This window comes from Taudactylus pleione, unplaced genomic scaffold (genome assembly GCF_031769625.1).
Source record: "Taudactylus pleione unplaced genomic scaffold, aTauple2 ptg000897l, whole genome shotgun sequence".
Classification (NCBI taxonomy): domain Eukaryota; kingdom Metazoa; phylum Chordata; class Amphibia; order Anura; family Myobatrachidae; genus Taudactylus; species Taudactylus pleione.
Window position 1 is genome coordinate 1,921,756 of NW_028285298.1, and position 26,628 is coordinate 1,948,383.

The window sequence follows — 26,628 nt, forward strand, 5'->3', positions numbered from 1 at the left end:
CATCTAAACAATACTCTGTCTAGTTTAGTGTGTACAAATCAGCAGATGGGGAACTACAAGGCCCAGCAGTAGATGCCAGATAAGGGTTGGCAGGCCAGGCCGTGACTTATGTTGCCCATAGCAACCAGATTCTACTTAACATTTATCTAGCACCTTCTAGAAGATAATAGCTAGAATCTCATTGGTTGCTATGGGCATTTTCTCCACTTCTAAAAACCCCCTTATATTTCCACGATACCCGGTAGAGCCTTACGTTCTGTAATGTTAATGCAATGGTATGTAACAGCTCCTGATGGGACCTCACCTCAGCCAGGCGAGAAAGGGGCTGAACCCTAGATCATCCATGAAAAGATCTGACCCCTCCCCTTCCCCAAGCAGACAAATGAAAAACAATTTACGTAGATAAATAAAATGTCTAATTATATTATTAAGGAAAGAGGAAGCTGTACAGCGCTTGCAAGAGAAAATGACGGACAGACACAAAATATCTCTCTGTTATCGTACAATTATAAGTTTTGCAAAAAAAAAAAAAAAGGACAATTAAAAATGATTGTGTTTTTATAATTATCTCATATGAGGGGTGCAATCAACAAATAGTGCAATGCGGACACAGAAAACGCTCAGCTCTTTGTTTTATGTCCAGATACAATTAGAAGAAAAACATCGTTAACAGCCCAATATCAGGCGAACGTCCAGAACTGATTTTTATATTATTAGACTGCGCGGTCTGGCGCTAGACTGCAGAGATCCTACAGACTGAAGCTGGCCACACATACATCTGTATGGGCTAATCGCTGAACCTCCTGACCGGCTTTCAATTTGCGCTTGCACGCCCCCCCTTCCCTCGCCCAACGTGTTCCATGGCGCTCATATGTGCGGTATGTTAATGAGCACCTGCCCACACGGTGATCATGGTCAAACTCTGTCTGCATCTATGTCTGTGACCTATTAAAATCCAGACCATCGGTGGTCGAAGGAGCTGCAGTTTTACACCAGTTTGCCATAAATTCCCGATACCGGCTGATGACAGCACTATGTGGCGTCCGCTTTCTTAGCGCGCATATATAAATATCTTTTGAGGAGGTATTATTCCTTATGGGCGCATTCACTGAGTGTTATAACCGGCTAGGACACATTTTACGTTTAATAAAGAGAATTTTCTGGGATGAAACTGAAAGCAACATAACCGGCGACACTGGTCTGAGGACAGGGTGTACAGCATGTAACGGAATATGAATAACGGATATAGCGTATAGTGTTTACATACACAATTTTACAGATATAAAAGTGCAAATGTATTTTAAGGAAAAACCAAACAGTTGTACATGTCCTTAGCTCTGGACGTATGATCTAATATCAATCACAAGCTGCGGCGTTGGCCTCAGGTCTGGGCTCCTCCGCGTGGTGGGTACAGTGATCTAGAACCGCATTATCTTAGGATTCCGGGGCTGGTTGTATCCATCGCCTGATACAGCCGCAGGTAGGTTCATACAATATGAGGTAAAGGGAAATCTCAGTAGAGCAGAACGATTCACAGTCCTTGGAGAGGGGAAATTTTAAGCAAAAAAAGAAAAAAAAAAAAAAAACTTTTCTATCCGGATGATCTGGTCGCCTATATAACAGTCTTGATTTTATCGCCACTAGTAGAGTAGGTTGGCTGATAATCAGTCTTTTGCCACAAATTGATAATTTGTATTCAGGGAAATCTCAAAAACGGGTTTTTATGTTCTCAAATCCCTTTTTTTTTCGGACGTGAGTTTTGGTTTGTGCAAGTCTGGCGGTGGAGGCAAGATGTCGCTAGTGAGGGTGATGGTCTGAGTGGTGGAGAGACGAGTCGTCAAAGAGCGGGTTCTTCACTTCCATTTCTCCTGTCTGCAAAATGATACAAAATACAAATTACACACAAATCGCACTTTATCTATGTACATACACTGCACACCTAGAGCACGCCATCACAGGTCGGGAGACAGACAGGCGTGAAATGACAGCCTGACGACAGCAGTTTGGCTCAAAATGAAATTGAGTATTTTATATTCAGAATAATTATTGTTTATTTATTTATTTTTTTAAAAGGAAACAATTTAGTTTATTGCCATTTGCTGGCTAATGCGTCACATATTGTAATGTGACATTTCCAATCTGTACAGGAGAACGCACCAGAATGTCTGTACGCACAGCCGTCCTCTCTATATAAAGTCGATAGTGGCTAAAAACATTTACGCTGATCTACAGTAACATTTTAACAGACAAAGCCGGCATCTCATTGGCTAGGATTTAACGCAAATTTTCCACCTGAACGCTAGTTAGTAAATTGGCCACAGCGTGAAGTACTGTACACTGCAAACAGGAGACCCTCTAGATTGTAAGCTCTCACAAGCAGGGCCCTCGTACTTTCCCCTTCCACCCCAACTGCCATCGACAGCACCGAGCCTTTGGGTTCAGCCAGCGCTGCGTATGTGGGTATTGTGGCTGAATGTGCAGCAACGGTTCTATACCTTGTATCCCATGATAAGCAATGTTTAGTACTATAAGTCTTTTGAATTTTTCTATCGTTTTGTTAGTACGGATTCCGTTTATGTACTATGGGTCTGATTCAGCAAGGATCACAGTTGCTAATCGGCTGATTCTTGCGTTCTGTGCATGCGTCTGCACCGCGCCAACTAGCTATTGCGATCGGGACTGCGATCACAGAGGCTACGCAGACCCCTCGCAGAGCGATTGACGGGAAGCACCGTTTGTGGGTGGTGACAGAGGGTGGGGGGGGGTAGTCAGGGAAACGCAGGCATGCCAATGCGTTTGCGCGCCATTGCAGGGGCATGCATAAATTAGCCACTGCCATGCCATTACGCAGCGTGAGGTCTCATAACGTGCGTAGCTGTTAGCGATTCCTGAGTAAGGCGTGGGCTTGTACAAGTGTGCGCACGGGTCCAATGTTACTGAGACACTGAGTGTACACAGGTCACCTCCAGTTAATGATTTTAATAAATTGTGACCTCTGAAGTCACCTGACGGTACCACGTTTTAGTTTGCAAGAGCAGTGGTGTCATGTGCCATCAAATTATTGTCTGTTTCTTTTAATTTGTTGATCAATAGTAAGAATCCCTATAGAGATCCATAATAATTAATGATGGAAATACATTTAATATATGTTAAAGGCCCCTCTCCTCCCTCCCGTGTCTCTCCAGGAGCATACTTTATGCTAAGCAAACCGATGTATGCCCATCTCTGCAAAACTGGCATTGGCTATAATCTAGGGCAAGTAGAGAGAGCTTTTAGCAGACGGGTAAGGAGAGGACCTGCCAGCTAATCTCACAGACAAACCAGCAAAGGGCCCTGGAGGGGCTTTATTTTGGCAATCCAGCTGAAGCGAGTCATGGCCACGTATAAAAGCTTTCACTCTGTACCCCCAGCTGAGTCTCTGTGTCTGTAACACTTTACCTTGTAACAAGGCTAATGAAAGGGGCACATTGCTCTGGGATAGGATTGTATGTATCACACAGAGCAAAGCTTGCAAACAAGTCACAGCGCAGGCAGCCTTGTTCCTCTATACCACAATCTTATGACGGTTGTCTAATATCACATTGTGCCACCAACGCACTGTGCCTGGCAGCTAACTGTATAATTATAGGGGAGAATGTAGAGCGGGATTATGCAGTTATCCAGTGTGTTTAACCCATTCAGGACAGGTGCGGTGCTGAATATTAATTCCCTAGAGAGAGGTGGCGCCTATTCGTCGCATTTTGCTGGCAGCGAGGCCACCTCATTTCAATCTTAAAGCAGAGGTTCCCAAAACTTGGTCCTCAGGGCACCCTAACAGTCCATGTTTTCAGGATATCCATGCTTGACCACAGACGACTTAATGAGCACCTCAGTCAATGTCATTTAACCACCTGTGCTCAACCATGGATATCTCTAAAACCTGGACTGTTGGGGGTGCCTTGAGGACCGCGTTTGGGAACCTCTGCTAAGTCCGATCCTTTAGAGCTATCCGTTTTGTACATCACTCACTGCACTGATTGGCCATATTGTGCCTGTTCCCGTATAATATCCTATACATCCCCCTGCAATGAAAAGGGAATCTGAGGGGTGTGAATGACTGACCGCTTGATCTGTTGAAGAGGGGATTACATACATACACTTCCTGCTTGGGAGTGGACCCCCTCCCCATGGAAAGCTTAGAACAGGTCCCGTTTGATCCCTGCTACCAAATAGAACTACAAGCCTCATTTAACACACAACCCCTACTGCTGCCTCTAATAGTAAGTTTCTGATCCCTGTATGATGATACCGGTGAGCTGAGCCTCTGTCACAGTGTCCAACGCAGGGAATGTACCCTGGCATGTGGCTTTTAATACAAGTAAACCAATACTGAGCTCATTTTGCCCGGCGCCCACAGTAGCTGATTGAAGACATTGATTTATCTGATTGTTCCGCTGTCCAACCAGCATCTGATAGATCCTGATCAGGTATTGGTTAGGAAGAATGGTGCCTCTATATAAAGCTGGATGAATTTGGACGGAAAGGAAAGGATTTGTCCTTTTTTCTCTTATGTAAAGACAACTGTGTGTACGGGTGGCACTGTGCGGGTGTTAACTCCTGGTCTCCGCCTACAGCCAGAAAAAAACGGTGTGCACTGTAAAGATGGTTCTCTCTGCCGTGTCACACACAGGGCAAAGCGCATGTATTTCTCTGAATGGAGGAGACAGTAAGTGACAGAGGGGTGGAAAGACAGGGTCACTTGGCGCAGATACTGACCGATAGCAAAAGAAATGACAAGGTTTCCTCTGTACCAGTTTCCATTAGATCTGGACCCCCGACACCGATTGGTCGTCTCCATAATAGATTATTGTTCTGCATAGACGGCAATCCCTACAAATACCAGGGGCCGAGGGTGAAATGACACAATGTTGGACACAGGACGGATTAAGGGTTGGGCGAAAAGAGCTTTCAACCTCGGCTTTGAACTTCATAGGAGCCGTGCCCAGCTCAAGCTGAAACTGCAAATTGCATCCTTTTTTGAATGTTAAAAAAACTGCTGCTGTGAAACTACACATCCCAGCATTCCCTGCAACAGTTTTAGTATGCCCTTATAGAACAACTGTGGCAGGGCATGCTGGGATGTGTAGTTCCACGATAGCTGTAGCATTAACTGACCCAATGCTGTATGTAACAGGAGACACTGGGCCTGATTCAGAGCCGTTCGTAAGCGGCCGCTCGTTCGCTCCGAGCGATGTTCGCACATCTGCGCATGGGTCGTAATGCGCATGCGCCAACCAGTCATTGCGGTCGGAAATCGAGCGCTCGCAAAATAGCGAGGGGCTGCTAATTTGAGTGACAGGGTGAGGCGTTTGTGGGTGGTAACAGGGGAAGGTGCTTGAAAACGGGGAGTGGTGATCCAAACGCAGCCGTGCCAAAAAGTCAAAACGGGCGTTTTAAGGGTGTGCATAATTGACTAAGCAACGTCATCGACCACGTCACTTGGTTGTTTCTTAGCCTGAACTGTTCGCATGATTGCGGTAGGAAAATCCTACCACAAGCACTGCGAGCAGTTCAGATGCCTTTCGATGTACTCGATTAATCAAATAAATAGCGGAGATGACGTATGATGCGAGCGGCCAGGGGGCGTCTTTAATAAATAGCGAGCGCATGTTTCATTCGCTCGCTCAGACATAGAGGCGTCAACAGACCGCAAAGAGCGAGCGCTCAATTTAAATAGCCGGCCCCTTTTTCTGAACGAGCGAGCGCAAATAGCGTCCGGCTCTGAATCAGGCCCACTGCCCGGTCTTAAAACAAAGGGGTAACCTGAGTGTAAAGGGGCATCAGGAACAGATCATGTGACGCATTCTCTGGTCCACATACAAAACACCGGTCTTCAGCCGGGATTGTCACTGTACTTTATTCAGTGTCTCCTGGCCATTTAAACATTGCTACCAGCTTTTTAATGCAACGTCTAACCCAGGGGTCTGTGGCAGGGCATTCTGGGATCTGTAGTTCCACAGCAGCTGGAAGGCCAAAGGTTGAAGACCCCATGGTCTAACCCATTTTCAAACAGCATCTTAATGAGAATCTAGGAGAAGCCAAACTATGTGCCAAGTGTCCCCACTGTCCAAGTGTCCCCACTGCCATGGCTGAACAACCACCGATCTGGCACAATAATACTCACCGGGGCTAATCCGGGGCACTCGTACACTGTGAAGTCCCCGTCCTCGGTCTCTTCGTCTGACGTGACGGCCGAGTCTGGGTGTTTCAGATCATCTTTATTTCTTTAAGACATCACAGAACAAAAGTTTATTAATAAAGTATTAATGGGTCAGGGTGACATGAATAGGCTATACTACAGACTGATGTACACAAACGCTGGCACCAATGACACCGGCCACACGCACAGTTCTACAATATAGAGCCGTATTCAATTGGAGCCGCGTTAAAGCGGCCCGGACTTAATGCCGACTTCGCCTGTTTTGTGGGCGTTAAAGTATCGCGCGCGTGCACGCTTTACCCCGTATTCATTTTCAAAGTACGCGTAAACGGCACCCGGCGATAATGTAACAAGCGTAAAGTACTGTCATTTTTGGGGAAATCAGCCTGTCACCCCCCAAATGATGCTCTGACATGGGGGTTCACTATGGTAACCCCCGATTTGGCTTGCTGAAGGTATTTGGTGTTTTTAAATGGGCTCAATAGCTGCTAAATAGCGTTTTTTCTATACCTGATGCAGAATAGTATTTAGGAGTATTTTTTCCAGAAAATAAGTTATCTCAGCAAATTTGGGGTACTTGAAAATGGGGGTCAGCATATTTAAAGTTGAAAAAGTGAAGTTGAAAAAGTCGTGAAAAACTACCTGCCGCAAACACCTGCAATCAAAAAAACATTTGGGGCATACTTGGGGACCACCCCCCAGAGTCAAGTTTTTTTTTTTGCCCCTTTTTTCAAAGTCAATTTATAGGGTGTCTTTAAGTTTTTGTTTTTTTTGACACAGTTTACCCTTTGGGGGACTGTCTGAAGGCTGCACGGGGGTTCCCGCAACGTTGCACCCCAAAGCCCCAATTCTGCACTTTTTTCCGCCTGCCATTCATAGGCGATACTTTACAGCCTATTACATTGCATTGACTTTCCGCCTAGGCGGAAAGTCTTTCAAATTGAATACGGGGTAAAACCAAAACAGGCGATAATGACGTCATCGGCGGTAACTTAACGCGGATCCGGACTTAATGCTTCAGATTGAACACGGGCCATAGGAAGGTCGGCCACTCACTTCTCCATCGAGATCATCTGCTGTTTCTGGTGCTGGTAATGATACATCTGTGCGTTCTGGGCCAACTTCTTATCCCCGGGCTGCAAGTTACATAAAAAGAGAAATCTATGAGAAGAGTTCAGGCCCCAAACGCCTAATCTGTGTCCACTGGTGGGAGAGGAGATAGGGAAATATAATCTCAGTCACAGTACACACACTGGAGCCTGTAATGATAATCAAACATGAGCTGATATGCCAGCCGGAGCTGGGGGTGTATAACCAATTTGGGCAGATATGCAAAGTGCCAGATAAGACACTGCTAAATCTGGACACAACTGCCCATTACCCAGTAAAGTTTACAAAATAAAAACTATGGTTGCTATAGGCAACAACACAGTTTATTTGCAGCAGTCTTCAAATATTTATCCCATAATATCTATACACAGAGCACAAAGAGGAATGTGGGCGAGCAATGGGACGTTATACTGTTGGTGCACTGTGCAAAGAGGGGTATGTTGGACCTCCTTCCTTCCATACTGTGCAATTTGTCATTAATACCCCTTTCAGACATACGAGCCGGGAAATTTCCTGCTCAGACCCGGGAATTTATCCTGTGCAAAATCCTAGGTATTTGGTCGAGACCCCCCTTTCACACTACAGCGTCTACCCGGGAAATTCCCAGGTAGACCCCTTTCAGACATAACCCGGGATTTTTAGATTACTTGCCTCTCCTAGCCTATACCCTCTCCGGCTGCCGCTGATGAGGCCATCAAAATGCAGCAGGCAGCCAGCCAGCCAATCCCAATCCAGCCATTTTTTAAAATTTTTATTTTATTAATAAATTATTTGTTTTATTCCCTATTTGCCGTCTTTACCCCCAATGGGGAAGACATGGAACCCCTTCAGTAACTGTACCGCCCTGGTGGTCTAGCGGGAGTGCGGGCGGCCCGCTGTGGCAGAGACCTGTCGGCAGTCTCCTGCGCTGGCGGGTGTCCCCGGCATCCGGCTGGGGTCCTCTGTGCCGCAATCTATAGCGACACAGCCTCCGGTGCGGGGGATGGTGAGCAGCAGCGCCGAGCGTCGTCAATGTAAAAGCTGCTTGTTGCAGCCCGGGAGTAGTAAATTCCCAGGTAGCACCATTCAGACATAAGCAGGGTAAAGTCCCGGGAAATTCCCTGGTCGATTGTAGGGTTGGCTACCCAGGAACGTGTCCCCGTAAGGTACCTTTCAGACATACACGGCAACCCGGGAATTTGGCTGAGGCAGGCCAAATTCCCGGGATTCTCGGTATGTCTGAAAGGGGTATAAGTACTTATGGTCCCTTTAAACACACACACACACACACACACAAGTACGGTCACTGCTAATCACATAGCCTCCAGCGTGGTAGATCTGGGAAGCAAGTTATATGCAACTTACCGATGTCTTGTCATACGGCGGAGGGGGCGACTGCCTATATGCAGGGTAATCCGTCTTTTCTGTCAGCTTCATTTCCCTGCGCATCCTGCGCGGTAAGAAGACAAAGTATAAACATACAGAGATGTAAAGGATTAAAGTCACCTCTAAGGTGCGGTTATCGCATGGTCTGTCTGTGTTAGTGTAATATCCTCAGTTACTTCAGTGGTGCAGAAAATATTGGGCGCGCTATAAATGAAAACCCATAATGATAATGTAAATAAAAGAAGTTTTTAGGGGAATTCTGCTTCTAAATCACTAGATTTCAAATCTGGGGCAAAAACTCAGACTAAAAGGACGATTAAACTCTGCAATACAAATCATTATACAAAATTCATGAAAAAACCCTTAGATATATGCAAACATTTACATGAGACCCAAAGGCAGGAAACTGGAGCACTTTGGGGGGCATCACCCAACAATTGTGTGCGCATCCGGGTGTTCATATCAATTAGGAGACGTCTTGTGCTATAATTGAGACACTATCGCACCTGACTGGCGCACTTAACATGGGAAAGTTCCTTTATGTACTAATGTTTTTACTCCTTGCCCTGTGCCCATTTCCAGAAGGACGGACACCCTTGCAAAACAGGTGCAGACTGATTTTCAAGGGACGGCTTCCAAACCTGGGGCGTGGTAAATGCACACACAGGCGTATTCGCCCCAGTAGTTACGTCCCCCGTGTCTGTATGTTATGCACTTTTGCCATTGACTAGTACTAACACTGTGTTGGGCACCAGCTATTTAACCCTCTGCACATCACTAATTCCTGGCATATGACTTAGCGATAACAATTTATGCAAAACAGAGACTAAAACCAGGGCTCATCAAGGCCTTTACAATAAAGTATGATGATTATCTGAGTCCTACAAAGCTTATATTACCTGCACCAACATATGCCAGCGGTAAGCAAGGCCAGGAGCCCGGCCACGGCACACGCGACGAACACACCTGCAGAGACATGGACAGGAAAAGGTTAATTCACATGCTGGCAGGAACTTATACAGAAATATTTGTGGAGGACCTATAACACGCGTGTGTTACGGCACGGCACACATGTCAACCGATGACAACTGCGAGAAGACCCTCTATTATTAATAGCGGCACGTCATGTAAAATGTTCCGTATAGGGGCCACTCTCCACATACACTCCTGGGCAGGGCCGTAGCTAGGGTAGTGTGGCCGATGCCATGGCACAGGGCACCACAGGTCAGGGGGCGCTGTTTGGGCCTGTCAAATTTCTGTTTATTATCATTCTTGCTTGTAGCTTCCTCTTATTTCATCCCCAGCATCTCCTGGCCTCCCCTATCTCTTCCCTGGCCCTTCCCCATGAAGCCATGGCCCTTTTTTGGGTGCATTATCTCCCTTGGAAAAATGAGGGGGGCGCCAATGCTCTTTCTGGCACAGGGCACCAAAAAGTCTAGTTACGGCTCTGCTCCTGGGCATAACAGGATGAGATGTAATGGGGAAGGGTTGTACCTCCCATGAGGCAAGGCGAGGACCTGTTCTCTAGCGGAGGAGATGAGACTGTCACCACCCAGAGAAACGTAATAAGCCTTTGAGAGACATAAAGTGGAGTACCAACCAATCAGCTCCCGTCACTTTATAGGTTGTGTTTAAAAAATGACAGTAGAGAGCTGATTGGTTGGTACTTTATCTCTCTCCCAAGTTTGCTACCTCTCGTTAGGTCCTGGGATCCCGAATCATTGATTGCAGGAGGGACTGCAGTGCAACACATAGACCCAATTGACTTTAGCACTCACTATATTAACAGCACATGTATTGATACCTTAAAGAGCGGAGATAAATGGACGACGGGCATACAAGATGAAACTCCCCCTCCTCCCCCACTATTTCTGCTGTCAGTCACTTCTTTGCTAATACATTTGGGCAGATTCAATTACACACGATAGCCTATTGGGAGCCGTTCCGCCAGCTTTCGCGCTTCTGTGAATCTGCCCTATTGAGTGCAAGAGGAAGCGCAGGTGATCAGTGCAAGCGCTGCCTTTCCTCCTGCACCACATACACCTCAATGATGAAGTATGCTCTCGGTTGAGGCGGGTTCCCCCAGATCCATTTGACATATAGTGGGTGGGAGTCTTTCAATTGAGAGGCATAGTTGATAGAGTGAATGAAAGACAGAGGCCCCGCAGTGAGCAGGCAATGGCACTCCGCAGAGGCTATTGTACTCCGCTCAGAAAGCCATCTTTGCTCTTTACAGACTTAATTGCTTTATTGTCTTCCCAGCACCCTTTCCTGGCTCTGTGTCTTTGACTGCAAACCTGGACAAAACAGGCAGCACAATTGCTGTTTGATGAATGATTAGCAAATCCTTTATAATGACACATGAAAAGGTACAGAGCCTAGAGAGAGTCAGCTTACACTGAACACTTCCCCGATCGCCCATCCAGCAAGTTCAGCACGTGCGGGGGCTACAGAACCTCGTGCAATGACAAGTATGCAAATCCGGCCCGTGCAATATTTACTTTATTGCTATTTATTATTAATATGGCAATAACCTCTGCCTAGGATAGTGGAAATAACCTTAAAGTAAAAGCTAAATGAATAGCACATGTGATTGCCGATTCTTACAGTATTACAGGATTAGTGTCAGGAATATGATCAGGCAGAAACGCTGCTTTCTTGCAGGTGGTCGTTGTACCTAGTAAAACAGCATCATTAGGTCTTTTGGTTGCTCTAGGCGCCCCCGGGGTGTCACTTCGTCCTGACGGACCCTCTGCAGGTGGATTGGGGGGAGGAGGAGGAGGAGCTTGGGATGGTGTAGTGTTAACTGAGGGAGAAAAATAAACAGATTACACAGTGTAAGCACTTGGGAGGCACCAGTTTATGGCACTGATGTTATCAGCATTCTCTAGACAGTTCAGTCTATATCTGTACCAGCAGCAACAACAGTCTGTGTATCCTTCAGCAAGATTGCAGAGCTGTGTGCATCTATCCGACAGCAAGATTGCAGAGCTCAGTCTGTGTATGCGCCCCCTGCAGTAAGATTGCAGAGCTCAGCCTGTGTACGTGTACCCTGCAGTAAGATTGCAGAGCTCAGTCTGTGTAAGTGGACCCTGCAGTAAGATTGCAGAGCACAGTCTGTGTACGTGCCCCCTGCAATAAGATTGCAGAGCTCAGTCTGTGTATGTGCACCCTGTAAGATTGCAGAGCTCAGTCTGTGTACGTGTACCCTGTAGTAAGATTGCAGAGCTCAGTCTGTATACGTGTACCCTGCAGTAAGATTGCAGAGCTCAGCCTGTGTACGTGCACCCTGCAGCAAGATTGCAGAGCTCAGCCTGTGTACGTGTACCCTGCAGTAAGACTGCAGAGCTCAGCATCTGTACATGTAACCTGCATGACTATTGCGAAACCTTAGACCCCATACAATTTGATTCATGAGTTCTCTCTCTGATATACCCAACAAGTTGCAAACCCGATATGTTGTCGGCGTATAAATGACACCCTCTTTATACAGTGCTCTATAGGAATGCCAGACTATTCCCTGGCCCCATCAGAGGAGACAAGAACAAGATAAACAGAACAAGGGCCCTTGTAGCTAGCTTACATCTGCCATCATATCTAACACTACACGAAATCTTCCACAGTCCATTAGCAGCTGTACGAGCGGTCTGCAGGGCATTGTGTGGTGTAAGTGCATTGCGTTGGGTCTGGGGTCTGGTGCACAAGTGCCTGTCACCAGTATAATGATGCAGCTCTCGCACAAGGTCCTGCTGCAGTGAATATTCATGTCTCTGGCCCCAGGCTGTTAACATGTTTACATGGCCAGCAGCGCTCCTCATGTGCTTGTGTCTTTATGGGTCATTTAACACGACTGGCCACACAGGCTGACAATTACAGTCTTGTTCAGACTAATAATACAGATCCATCTACCAATGAGATTTATGGCTCTCTGTGCCGGCAGGTTAACAACAATACCTCCGACGTAGTGCAATGTCTGATATTACATATCCCATTATCGCAGCCCAATATGCCCCCTCCCAGCCCATAAATAATGATGTCTGGTTTTACCTTGCTGTGCTAACTCGGATAGGGGAGGACCCTTCTCCGCAAGCATGGAGGCGAAGTAGTCAATGACGGCGTCTGGGCCGCTTTCGTGCACTAAAGAAACCAAAAGAAAAAGAAATACGATTGAAGTAAAACACAAGTGTAGGTGGAAAAATAGGACTAAAGAGACAGGACGTTAAAGTTTTATATCCGAACAGTGGGCCTAGAGTTTGCAATCTCTCTCCGGTATCAGATGGATACTGATACTATTATCTCTCTTTCCTAGAGTTAGATATTTGAGGTTAGTAAAAAGTGCAGCACAAATCACTGTCCCCAGCACCCTGGTTGGTGAGGACTAACATGAAAAGATGTCGGCCATCATGGGTCATTAAACAGTGACCGACAACACACAACTATAGGTGAGACCTCGTAGACCTCATCGAGGACACCTGTGAAAGTGAAAGGGTTAAAATCCGTAGTATTTGTGTCACGGGGCAAAGGGCGACATCCGTTGTTGCTTTAAAAGAAAAATCACCAGCAAACCCCCCCCCCCTCTCCCACTGAGACCACTCAAACCAGTAATTATGCCTTCAAAAGGGACCTGCCTCAGGGAGGCTCTTTCTGAAGCCTTTACAGCAGAGGGGCCGTCAGAAGACTTGTGGCTTGTAGGCCTTTACATATGTCTGTTGTAACGCACTGACCTATATCCAATAGTAATGAGGCCCGAAGGTGAGGTGCCTCTGACTTCCAGATTTTACAGTGTTCGAACACTTATGCCTAAAGCTTGAGGGGTTCAGTTTGAGATGGATGGGTCACATTTCATAAAATAAACATATTATGTAGCAGAACTCTTTATCGGCCCACATGCAAAGGCTTACCAAGAGGCTCCCGTCCATTATGTACAGCGGCAGCCATTTTGTCAGTCAAGACTACATTAGGCCCATCAGTTTTCTAGGAGCTAGTGACGCAACCGAGGGACGTCAGATCAGCTCAAAATGGCCACCTAAGTGTGAACTGGCTGAGGCCCTGTCCAAAATCCTCCGAGTGGGCACTTGTACAGCTTATCGACTAATCCCATTGTCAGCGACAGGGGTCTGTCACGGCCCTTCATTGTGAGCCCTCGTTGTCAAACTACTGTAGGAAGTGGTAGGTAATAAAGTGGAGGGGACAAGTGAATGACACACGGACTGTAAAAAAAAACACTCGCCCGCCAGCATCTGTAGATGAGGAAGAGGTGAACAAGCAGCAATAAAACATTATACGGCATCCCTGCTCAGCCTGTAACAGTGACAAGATGCTGGGAAATACCTCAGAGCACTAATGCCGCGCCTAGGGAAACCGGACAAGACCACAGGCAGCCTGCAGGTGGCAGCAGGCTAGATGCTCAGCCTGTTCTATATTATACTATGGGATAATGCACGCCCCACTGTAACTAGTATAGATATCTCCTACGCAGACATTATGAAGTGCTAAACCCCCCCCATCCTAATCTACCTATTACAGTGATAGTCTGAATACTTTGGTTCGGCCACACGTCTCCAAGCGATGGCTCCACTACAATGGACACGACTGCAGTGCCCTGGAACAACTCCTAAAACAAACGGGGGGGGGGAGACAGTGGTGCCACGGTTTAATTAATTTTGTATATTTGATAGAATGGCTGTTGCTGCTTGAAAAGACGGCAGGTGTCCTGGCTTAGTTAGCACATCACACCTCTGTCCCCAAAAACTGAGTAAACAAGCCTCTTTCCTCTGCCTGAATAGGAGAGCATGGAGCTGTACACATGTTAATTAACCCTAGGGCAGGCTTGCCTGGAACAGAGCAGATGGCTTGAGAAATAGGGCCGTCCAGGACCCCCCACCGACACCCAACATGGGGCAGATAGCTGTGTTTTGCAAACATGTCAAAGGCAAAAAAGGTAAACCGGGGACAGTGCACCCTGTGCTGTGTACACCTTCCCACAAGAGGAACGGCAGTCATACCAAGCTATTCTGTCACTAAGGGGTCTATTTACTAAGCTGTGTTAGGAGACACAGTGAACGGAGGTAAGGTACCAGCCAATCAGCTCCTAACTGCCATCTCACAGGCTGTGTTTGAAAAATGACAGTTAGGAGCTGATTTGCTGGTACCTTATCCCCGTTCACAGTAAATAGACCCCTCAGTTCTCTGAAGTGGCTACGACGGGACAGCGCCACATAGTGGTCAGACTATTAAAATGAATCACAAAAATAATACTGGTCTCTGAAAATCTCGTGCTACGTTTTGCAAGTAATACAGCAAAATGAATGGTTTTTAAAATAATCAGTTATCAAACTGATAATTTTAAAAATTTTTTTTTATATAATCAGTTTTATTACTAATTTGCATACTCAATAGTACTCATAACCAAGAGACTTTTTATTCATTGGTTGGTAGGTCCAGGTTTTCATGAGAATCTGTCCATTGGGGGGTGCTGTTCCGTCATTGGAGTCTCTAGATCAGGGGGTCTTCAACCTTGGCCCTCCAGCTGCTTGTGGAACTACACATCCCAGCATGCACTGCCATAGTTTTAGCATGCTGTTATATCAAAAAGGTGGCAGTGCATGCTGGGATGTGTAGTTCCACAGCAGCTGGAGGGCCAAGGTTGAAGACCCCCTGCTCTAGATAATAATGTTCCTTTTAAGCAAGCAGAAGACACTTATGTTAAGGGGTAGGTGTAGAGAATGACTGATGCACCACGATTAACCAAATGCTTATAGAGAATAGGGTAAATAACCATGTATTACTAACTGGTAGGACAGGAGAGTCCTGAGTTCCTGACAATAATACATAGCCCTTAGGTGTTCATGATGGAGAAATAAATATCAGGGACAGAGAGAAATCAATGAGATGGTGACGGTAATGTCATTTACCCCACATCTCAGGCTGTTACAGTGTGGCGGACTCGTCCTGAGACATCCTCTTGTGTTTAGAGATCAACCAGGTATAAACTTCAGCTGTAGATTATAAGATCCTCATTCCCCACCCCCCTGTATCAGTGCTCCAGACAGACACATGCACACAGTGAGGCATTGACCTGATGCTGTATCACTATCACACTGCTACAATCAGAGATCGGACACATTGTTCCAAGTTGAGAAGCTGTTGGGGATAGAACTCCCTATAGCCAATCAGATCCTCAGAATGGTCCCAGCAGCAGGAGAGGAGTGTGAGCGGCACTGACCGGTCCCCTCCAGTTATGTGTTAGGGGCCCATTTATCACAAACTAATTGCAACATATTTCCCCCAAAGAACACCCTTTTTTGGGGGGATATCCACAAATATTTAGTATCCTCCAGATGTATTATGGAGGGACCACAGACTGCTGTCTCCATTCCCGGCAGCAGCCACAGCCCCCATAGGTTTCCCGCAGCTTACGCCAGCCCCCATAGGTTTCCCGCAGCTTACGCCAGCCCCCATAGGCTTCCAGCAGCTTACGCCAGCCCCCATAGGTTTCCCGCAGCTTACGCCAGCCCCCATAGGTTTCCAGCAGCTTACGCCAGCCCCCATAGGTTTCCCGCAGCTTACGCCAGCCCCCATAGGTTTCCCGCAGCTTACGCCAGCCCCCATAGGTTTCCCGCAGCTTACGCCAGCCCCCATAGGTTTCCCGCAGCTTACGCCAGCCCCCATAGGTTTCCCGCAGCTTACGCCAGCCCCCATAGGTTTCCCGCAGCTTACGCCAGCCCCCATAGGTTTCCCGCAGCTTACGCCAGCCCCCATAGGTTTCCCGCAGCTTACGCCAGCCCCCATAGGTTTCCCGCAGCTTACGCCAGCCCCCATAGGTTTCCCGCAGCTTACGCCATCTGAAGACATTGCAGGGATACATGTACAATTTTATACATTTAAGCCCGTATTCAATTAGATGCGAAAAGCCGCGATCGGCGATATGCGCGATGTTTTAGCCTCATTCGCCTGTTTTGAGGCAAAGTTATCGCGTACTTTCACTTTGCGCGCTCCCGCTTTCACCCTATTCAATTGTAAAACAGGCGAAAAGACGGATGTGCGAATGGCGAAACTAGCGAAAATTATTTCCTTTTTTGGGGGGAAATCAGTCTGTACCCCCCATAAAAGCATAAGTGACCCTGGTATTCAATATAGAAGCGTATTAATAGCTGTAATAAAAGTATTTGGGGTTCCTAAATTGAGTTAAATGGATGTTATATGCACTTTTGCATTAGTATGAAAAAAGTATATAAAGCAAATTCTTTGGGAAAAAGTAATTGCTGTAGATAATTTGGGGGTACATTTAAATGGGTACTAGTATATTTTGGAATTAGTTAAGTGCATTTGAAAAAACTTAAAGAAAAAAAACTGCTGCAGCCCCTGCAATCCTAAAAACACCTATCCCTCCCATACATACAGCACCGCAAAACACCAGTCCCTCCCATCCATACAGCACCCCAAAACACCAGTCCATCCCATACAGCACCCTAAATACCTGTCCCTCCCATCCATACAGCACCCCAAAACACCTGTCCCTCCCATACATACAGCACCCCAAAACACCTGTTCCTCCCATCCATACAGCACCCCAAATACCTCTCCCTCCCGTACATACAGCACCCTAAATACCTGTCCCTCCCATACATACAGCACCCCAAATACCTCTCCCTCCCGTACATACAGCACCCTAAACACCTGTCCCTCCCATACATACAGCACCCCAAAACACATGTCCCTCCCATACATACAGCACCCCAAATACCTGTCCCTCCCATACATACAGCACCCAAAACACCTGTCCCTCCCATACATACAGCACCCAAAACACCTGTCCCTCCCATACATACAGCACCCTAAATACCTGTCCCTCCCATGCATACAGCACCCTAAATACCTGTCCCTCCCATACATACAGCACCCTAAATACCTGTCCCTCCCATACATACAGCACCCTAAACACCTGTCCCTCCCATACATACAGCACCCAAAACACCTGTCCCTCCCATACATACAGCACCCCAAAACACATGTCCCTCCCATACATACAGCACCCCAAATACCTGTCCCTCCCATACATACAGCACCCAAAACACCTGTCCCTCCCATCCATACAGCACCCTAAATACCTGTCCCTCCCATACATACAGCACCCTAAATACCTGTCCCTCCCATACATACAGCACCGCAAAACACCAGTCCCTCCCATCCATACAGCACCCCAAAACACCAGTCCATCCCATACATACAGCACCCTAAATACCTGTCCCTCCCATCCTTACAGCACCCCAAAACACCTGTCCCTCCCATACATACAGCACCCAAAAACACCTGTCCCTCCCATCCATACAGCACCCCAAATACCTCTCCCTCCCGTACATACAGCACCCTAAATACCTGTCCCTCCCATACATACAGCACCCCAAATACCTCTCCCTCCCGTACATACAGCACCCTAAACACCTGTCCCTCCCATACATACAGCACCCCAAAACACATGTCCCTCCCATACATACAGCACCCCAAATACCTGTCCCTCCCATACATACAGCACCCAAAACACCTGTCCCTCCCATCCATACAGCACCCTAAATACCTGTCCCTCCCATACATACAGCACCCTAAATACCTGTCCCTCCCATACATACAGCACCCTAAATACCTGTCCCTCCCATACATACAGCACCCTAAATACCTGTCCCTCCCATACATACAGCACCCCAAAACACCTGTCCCTCCCATACATACAGCACCCCAAAACACCTGTCCCTCCCATACATACAGCACCCCAAAACACCTGTCCCTCCCATCCATACAGCACCCTAAATACCTGTCCCTCCCATACATACAGCACCCTAAATACCTGTCCCTCCCATACATACAGCACCCTAAATACCTGTCCCTCCCATACATACAGCACCCTAAATACCTGTCCCTCCCATACATACAGCACCCTAAATACCTGTCCCTCCCATACATACAGCACCCTAAATACCTGTCCCTCCCATACATACAGCACCCTAAATACCTGTCCCTCCCATACATACAGCACCCTAAATACCTGTCCCAGTACGTCTTTAATTGTATAAGGGCCTTAGCCAGTATGATCGCATACTGCAATGCAATCAATGATAAATAGACCCTTAGTGAGGACAGGGCTGCATGTGACATGATGTAATGCGAGGAATGGAGGCAGCAGGAAGCCACAGAGAGTTATACAGTGGGAGGAGCAGGGTCCCCAGCAGCACAGAGTATATCAGGAGATGAGTGATGTGTTAGTGAGGACAGGGCTGAATGTGACAGGAGCAGTGACATGATATGAGGAGGGGAATGGGGACAGCAGGAAGCCACAGACAGTTATATACAGAAAGGAGCAGGGTCCCCCAGCAGCACAGAGTATATCAGGAGATGAGTGATGTGTTAGTGAGGACAGGGCTGCATGTGACAGGAGCAGTGACATGATATGAGGAGGGGAATGGGGACAGCAGGAAGCCACAGACATTTATATACAGGAAGGAGCAGGGTACCCCAGCAGCACAGAGTATATCAGGAGATGAGGGATGTGTAAGGACAGTGCTGCATGTGACAGGAGCAGTGACATATGAAAGAACAGGGCTGCAGTAATGATGTGAGTCTGCTGACAAACTGCGAGAAAACTGTGGTGTCAAGAGTTCATCTGTATACAATGGAGATGATAAATCCAACTTATTAACATGCAGGAGTCAAAAAACAACAACAACAACAGTGCATAAAAAAAATAATACAAAAATCAAGTTCATCCATATATGTGTGTGTATGTATGTATGTGTGTGTGTGTGTGTGTGTGTGTGTGTGTGTATGTATGTATGTATGTGTGTGGCAACGTACATAATATTAATCATTAGACAGTATGAATATCAGACCACTGACCTCCCTGGTAAGAATAGGGGGATGAGGGAAGTCAGGAGAGGTAAATTAGATCACTGTAATTACATTACTGCAGAAAGAGACGTTATCTATCTGTGGGGCTACCAGACAGGATAACGGAACACCTGTACATAGAGAGCAGGGAGCCGAGCGTCCATATCTAAAGATGGAAGTCCCATACCTGTACCAATCAGATTCTACTTATCATTTATCTAGCACCTTCTAGAAGATAATAGCCATAATCTGAAGGGTTGCTATGGGCAACATCTCCACTTCCAAAAATCAGCAGTTTAGTAAATATACCCCATAGAGAGCAGTTAGCCGAGGACAGAGCCCCCCCCCAGACATACAACCTATCTGCAGCCTGAGGAAGCACAGAAAGATTTTATGACATGTATAAAAATAATAAGGTAACGGAGTTGGATCCAGCCTGTAAAATCTGCTATGATGAGTTTTATACAGGACACAAAGACACACGCACAGCCCAAGGTGATATGTTTATCACTACCTGGACGTATGATCAAAGGATTACCTGTTGTCACCTCACCCCAGACAGCTAATACACAAGCATTATTTACTGACCAAATACAGACAGGCTCCCTCCCTGGATGCAGGGGGACATACAGAAAAGTGAAGCCCCTTTGAAGTTCAAAAGATAAAAATTACATGTTTTTTTGCTAATTACACAGCTGAAAATAAACTATCCACTCAGCATTATTAGAATAGCTTTACAAGTGTGTGTCAAAATACACTCAACAGCAAATATAGGAAGATTCAAATATCTACTCAAAGCTAGTAGCGTGGCCATATTTGATGTACTAACAAATGTATGCAAATCCTTTAATGCAAAATGATTCTGTGACTGTAAAAAACAGATTCAGCAAGTTGCATTACATTTAGTGGCCCTTTAGCACACCTTAGTGACCTACAAATGAAATGCAACCAGGATTCACAGCTACAACCTGGCCAGTACCTGGTAATTACATCTAAGGGGGGTATTCAATTAGGCTGCGAAAAGTCGCAATGGATGATGTCATTTTCGCCTATTTCAATTATCCCATTATTCAATTTCAAAGACTTTTCGCAGGTTCGAAAAGTCTTTGAAAAAAAACGGGGATAATTTTTCACCATGCAGAATTGGGGTTTAGGGGTGCAGGCTTAAAAATATATATATATAGCCTGCACCCCTGGCAGTGTCATTTAAAAATAAGCGGTGTCAAAAAAAAGTAAGAAAAAAATAAAAAATTAGGGACACCCCAAAAAAATAAATGAAAAATTTTGGGTAAAAAAAAAGGGGAAACAGTGCTTATAAATAGGGAAATAGGTTAAGGGGTATTCTGTAATTATGCGGCAGGTGTTTTCTAGAATAGGCTATTAGAGGCAGGTGCATTATTGCAGAATTTAAAAAAAATTACTTTAGGGACTTATAAATATGCTAGTACCCATTTTCATGTACCCCAAATTTGATGGGACCACTTAAAAAAAACAAAAAAAAAACCTAAGTGCTCTTCTGCATCACTTCTTCAATGTCAAAAAAACACCTGCCGCGACTATTTAAAAACCCGACTTTCTTCTGCAGGCTAAAACGGGGTTACCCATAGTGATCCACCATGTCTGGACATCTTTAGGGGGGTCCTACAATTATTTCCCCAAAATTCCCGTTTTTTTTCGTAGATCCCAATTCGTCAGGTCCCGTTTTCGCTCATTTTAAATTGAATACGGGGATAAAGCGGGCACGCGCCCGGTACTTTATCCCCAGAAAAGCTCTGATGTGGAGCGAAAAGTCCAGCATGGACTTTTCGCTCCCTAATTGAATACGGGCCTATATAGTGTTTTTTGTAGGTTTTCCATACAATGTAGGTATAGTGCCCTCTAGTGGCCAATTCTGCAATTGCAGCTATTCTTTCTGTTACATCAGTGCCTGCAAATATGTTCAGGTTATCAACATAGTAATTTGTGTATGTTGTCTGTGCTTCTCTAACTCTATTGCTGAGTATGGGCCAAGGCCGTACCGCGCCAAAGGCACTGCCCAGCTCAGCCACACACAAATTTTAATCCCTGGGGAACCTGCAGCTGCCCTACACCAGAGAAGGCACTTAGCCTTGCTTTTTGGTCTAAGCTCCTGACTGCTCTGTTACGGAGCCTCTATGATGTCGTAACGGAGGTGCAGAATGCACGACATCATGATAGGCAGCTGAGCAAGTCCTTCACCTCGTCAGAAAACAAGGGAACATTTTAAGTCTCAGGCGCTTGAAGGGATCACAATTAATGCAAATATATATGACAAGCAATTTAAATATATGAAAATTCAGGGTTTTCAACAATAAATCAATTTGTACAATGAACTATATTAATAGTATCTTACCGAGCGGCAGTTAAAATAATGGTTGCAAACCAATACACATACAAAAGAAAAAAAGAATCAATAACCGCGCTCCAAATTATTAAAAGACAGCCCCATGTGTTCGTTAATTAGAAAATATTTAATATAAAAAAAGAATAATTCATTCATTCATTCGTTCTCTCTCAATGCTTTCCTTAGAACATACATGATATAAAAACCATTGGAATCAAAAACTCAACAAATGATTAAACATTGACACATTAATACATTGTATCAGCTGATTGCTGTAAAACTTGCAAAAGGTCCACTGTAAACCCGTTAGTCCTTATATTATGTAATGTTCCTACAGGTGTCACTGTATGGCATGTTGGCGGGATGATATGTAATGTTCCTAAAGGTGTCACTGTATGGCATGTTGGCGGGATGATATGTAATGTTCCTACAGGTGTCACTGTATGGCATGTTGGCGGGATGATATGTAATGTTCCTACAGGTGTCACTGTATGGCATGTTGGCGGGATGATATGTAATGTTCCTACAGGTGTCACTGTATGGCATGTTGGCGGGATGATATGTAATGTTCCTACAGGTGTCACTGTATGGCATGTTGGCGAGATGTTATGTAATGTTCCTACAGGTGTCACTGTATGGCATGTTGGCGGGATGATATGTAATGTTCCTACAGGTGTCAGTGTATGGCATGTTGGTGGGATGTTATGTAATGTTCCTACAGGTGTCACTGTATGGCATGTTGGTGGGATGTTATGTAATGTTCCTACAGGTGTATATGGCATGTTGGTGGGATGTTATGTAATGTTCCTACAGGTGTCACTGTATGGCATGTTGGTGGGATGTTATGTAATGTTCCTACAGATGTCAGTGTATGGCATGTTGGTGGGATGTTATGTAATGTTCCTACAGATGTCAGTGTATGGCATGTTGGTGGGATGTTATGTAATGTTCCTACAGGTGTCACTCTATAGCATGTTGGTGAGATGTTATGTAATGTTCCTACAGGTGTCAGTGTATGGCAAGTTGGTGGGATGTTATGTAATGTTCCTACAGGTGTCAGTGTATGGCATGTTGGTGGGATATTATGTAATGTTCCTACAGGTGTCACTGTATGGCATGTTGGTGGGATGTTATGTAATGTTCCTACAGGTGTATATGGCATGTTGGTGGGATGTTATGTAATGTTCCTACAGGTGTCACTATTTGGCATGTTGGTGGGATGTTATGTAATGTTCCTACAGGTGTCACTGTATGGCATGTTGGTGGGATGTTATGTAATGTTCCTACAGGTGTCAGTGTATGGCATGTTGGTGGGATGTTATGTAATATTCCTACAGGTGTCACTGTATGGCATGTTGGTGGGATGTTATGTAATATTCCTACAGGTGTCACTGTATGGCATGTTGGTGGGATGTTATGTAATGTTCCTACAGGTGTCGCTGTATGGCATGTTGGTGGGATGTTATGTAATGTTCCTACAGGTGTCACTGTATGGCATGTTGGTGGGATGATATGTAATGTTCCTAAAGGTGTCACTGTATGGCATGTTGGCGGGATGATATGTAATGTTCCTACAGGTGTCACTGTATGGCATGTTGGCGGGATGATATGTAATGTTCCTACAGGTGTCACTGTATGGCATGTTGGCGAGATGTTATGTAATGTTCCTACAGGTGTCACTGTATGGCATGTTGGTGGGATATTATGTATGCAGTGATGACTGCATACATAACATCAGGTATGTCGACCTTTTGCCTGTCTAACATATGGTGTCTATCAAGACATTGAGCCGTATTCAAATTGAGCGGACCTAGGATACTTTTCCGCCTCCTGGACCTTTCCCTTACATCGCATGTTTTGCAGGCGGAAAAGTATCGCGCACGTGCCCGCTTATCCCCGTATTCAATTTGAAAGTAGACGAAAACGGGACCCGGTGAAACTTGAACAGGCGGAAAGTATAGTGAGATTTGGGGAAATCAGCCTGACACCCCCCAAAAGATGCTCTGACATGGGGGTTCCCTATGGTACCCCCCGATTTGGCTTGCAGAAGGTATTTGGTGTTTTTAAACTGGCTGAATAGCTGCTAAATAGCGTTTTTCTATAAGTGGTGCAGAATAGTATTCTGGAGTTTTTTCTGCAGAAAATAACTTATCCCAGCAAATTTGGGGAACTTGAAAATGGGGGTCGGCATATTTTAAAGTTGCTAAAGTTAAGTTGAAAAAATAGTGAAAAAGCCACCTGCCGCCCGTCGGGCAGTGTGTACCCGCGATATGTCGGTGAATGTCGTCGTTCACAGACATATTGCGTTGGCTATGCTGCACAGTTGATGGACAGATATGTCTGCAGACCGGCCGTACACACACAGCGGCAGCTGCGAGGAGGGGGGTGGGACACGCCCTCGGCGCACAAGCAGATGATGGCTGTTCAGTGTGTATGAACGACCATCATCTGCAGATATATCTGTCAGGTGTGTACCCACCTTAAGGATGTTACTTAAACCCTTTTAAGTTCCTTTTCAGTCTCTCCTGCTGTGAGTATTGCAATATGCCAGTATCTGCCCTTCCTTCCCCTCACCCACCTCTCCCTTTTACAATCTGTCCTAAACTCTGCAGCGAGGCTGATCTTCCCTCACATTCACATCCCTGCACTGGCTGCTTGGAAGCACCAGAATACAATGCAAGGTACTCATTCACCTCCATGCTGGACAGTCACCACCAGATGCCTCAGACCTCCATGCTGGACCGTCACCACCAGATGCCTCACACCTCCATGCTGGACCGTCACCACCAGATGCCTCACCCCTCCATGCTGGACCGTCACCACCAGATGCCTCACCCCTCCATGCTGGGCCGTCACCACCCGATGCCTCATACCTCCATGCTGAACAGACACCACCCGATGCCTCACACCTCCATGCTGGACAGACACGACCCAAAGCCTCACACCTCCATACCAGTCACCACTCTATACATCCCACCTCAATGCTGGACAGTCACCACCCTATACAGCCCGCCTCCATGCCGGACAGTCAGCACCCTATACATTCCGCCTCCATGCCGTGGAGTCACCACTACATACATACCACCTCAATGCCGTACAGTCAGCACCCTATACATTCCGCCTCCATGCTGTACAGTCACCACCCTATACATCCCACCTCAATGCCAGTCAGCACCCTATACATTCTGCCTCCATGCCGTACAGACACCACCCTCCCTATAATCCCACCTCAATGCCATGCAGTCAGCACCCTATGCATTCCGCCTCCATGCCATACAGACACAACCCTATACATCCCACCTCAATGCCGTACAGTCAGCACCCTATACATTCCGCCTCCATGCCGTAAAGTCACCACCCTATACAGCCCGCCTCCATGCCGTACAGACACCACCCTATACATCCTACCTCAATGCCATACAGTCAGCACCCTATAAATTCCGCCTCCATGCCGTACAGTCATCACTACATACATCCCACCTCAATGCCGTAAAGTCAGCATCCTAAACATTCCGCTTCCATGCCGTAAAGTCACCACCCTATACAGCCCGCCTCCATGCCGTACAGTCATCACTACATACATCCCACCTCAATGCCATATAGTCAGCACCCTATACAGCCCGCCTCCATGCCGTACAGTCAACACTGCATACATCCCACCTCAATGCCGTACAGTCAGCACCCTATACATTCCGCTTCCATGCCGTACAGTCACCACCCTATACATCCCACCTCAATGTCATACAGTCAGCACCCTATACATTCCGCTTCCATGCCGTACAGTCACCACCCTATACATCCCACCTCAATGTCATACAGTCAGCACCCTATACAGCCCGCCTCCATGCCAGACAGTCATCACTATATACATCCCACCTCAATGCCGTACAGTCAGCACCCTATACATTCGGCTTCCAAGCCGTACAGTCACCACCCTATACATCCCTCCTCAATGCCATACAGTCAGCACCCTATACATTCCACCTCAATGCCATACAGTCAGCACCCTATACATTCCGCCTCCATGCCGTACAGTCATCACCCTGTACATTCCACTTCAATGCCATACAGTCATCACCCTATACATTCCGCCTCCATTCCGGACAGTCATCACTGCATACATCCCACCTCCATGCCAGACAGTCACTAATTACTCCACCTCTAGACTCCGTTATATCCCTATTCCCCGGCCTCATCGGCAGCAGCTGCAAAATGACCATCTTGGCTCTATGTCAGCAGCGAGAATGATAGCAAAGAAAACGTCACATCGCGCCTACGCCAAACGGAGGATAGATACCGTATCATAAAAGCAAACTCCCCCTGTAAAAACAGAAGAGGATGAAGGGTCAGCTCTAATTATGGTTACTAGCAGATGACTCCGATCTCTCTCCTTGTCCCAAACGCGATGTTCGGACATTTTTAGCAGCGATTAATGCTGCCGACTTATAAATCGCCACGCACGTTCTACCCTCCACCAGCTACAAGAGTCATTCCGCTACCATAGGTCTGAAACGTTCCCCACACCTCTTAGATTGTGAGCTCACTAGCCTGGGGGGCAATGTTTTCCTTTTATTTCATATCATTCTACGCAATTTGTGTCATGATCGTCTCACTGCGCGGCGCTGCGTCACAGGTCAGCGCTTTATCAACGAGCAATGACCATCTTGTACTGGATGTATAAACATCACTAGGTCCCACTACAAGTGTGAAG

The 26,628-nt window shown here is 46.3% G+C and overlaps 1 protein-coding gene across 1 annotated transcript in view; it reads right to left on the minus strand.

Moving 5' to 3' along the window:
- Positions 1 to 393: 393 nt before the first annotated feature.
- The window catches only part of NPDC1 (neural proliferation, differentiation and control 1), a 90,975-nt gene continuing 64,740 nt past the window's right edge, over positions 394 to 26,628 (minus strand). The window contains exons 3-9 of the mRNA XM_088459151.1: positions 12,722 to 12,811; positions 11,352 to 11,480; positions 9,574 to 9,640; positions 8,654 to 8,738; positions 7,256 to 7,335; positions 6,164 to 6,263; positions 394 to 1,872 (exon numbers count right to left, since the gene is read on the minus strand). Of these exons, the coding sequence (XP_088315277.1) occupies positions 1,798 to 1,872; positions 6,164 to 6,263; positions 7,256 to 7,335; positions 8,654 to 8,738; positions 9,574 to 9,640; positions 11,352 to 11,480; positions 12,722 to 12,811 (626 nt within the window). The 3' untranslated portion in view covers positions 394 to 1,797. The remainder of the gene's footprint in view (positions 1,873 to 6,163; positions 6,264 to 7,255; positions 7,336 to 8,653; positions 8,739 to 9,573; positions 9,641 to 11,351; positions 11,481 to 12,721; positions 12,812 to 26,628) is intronic.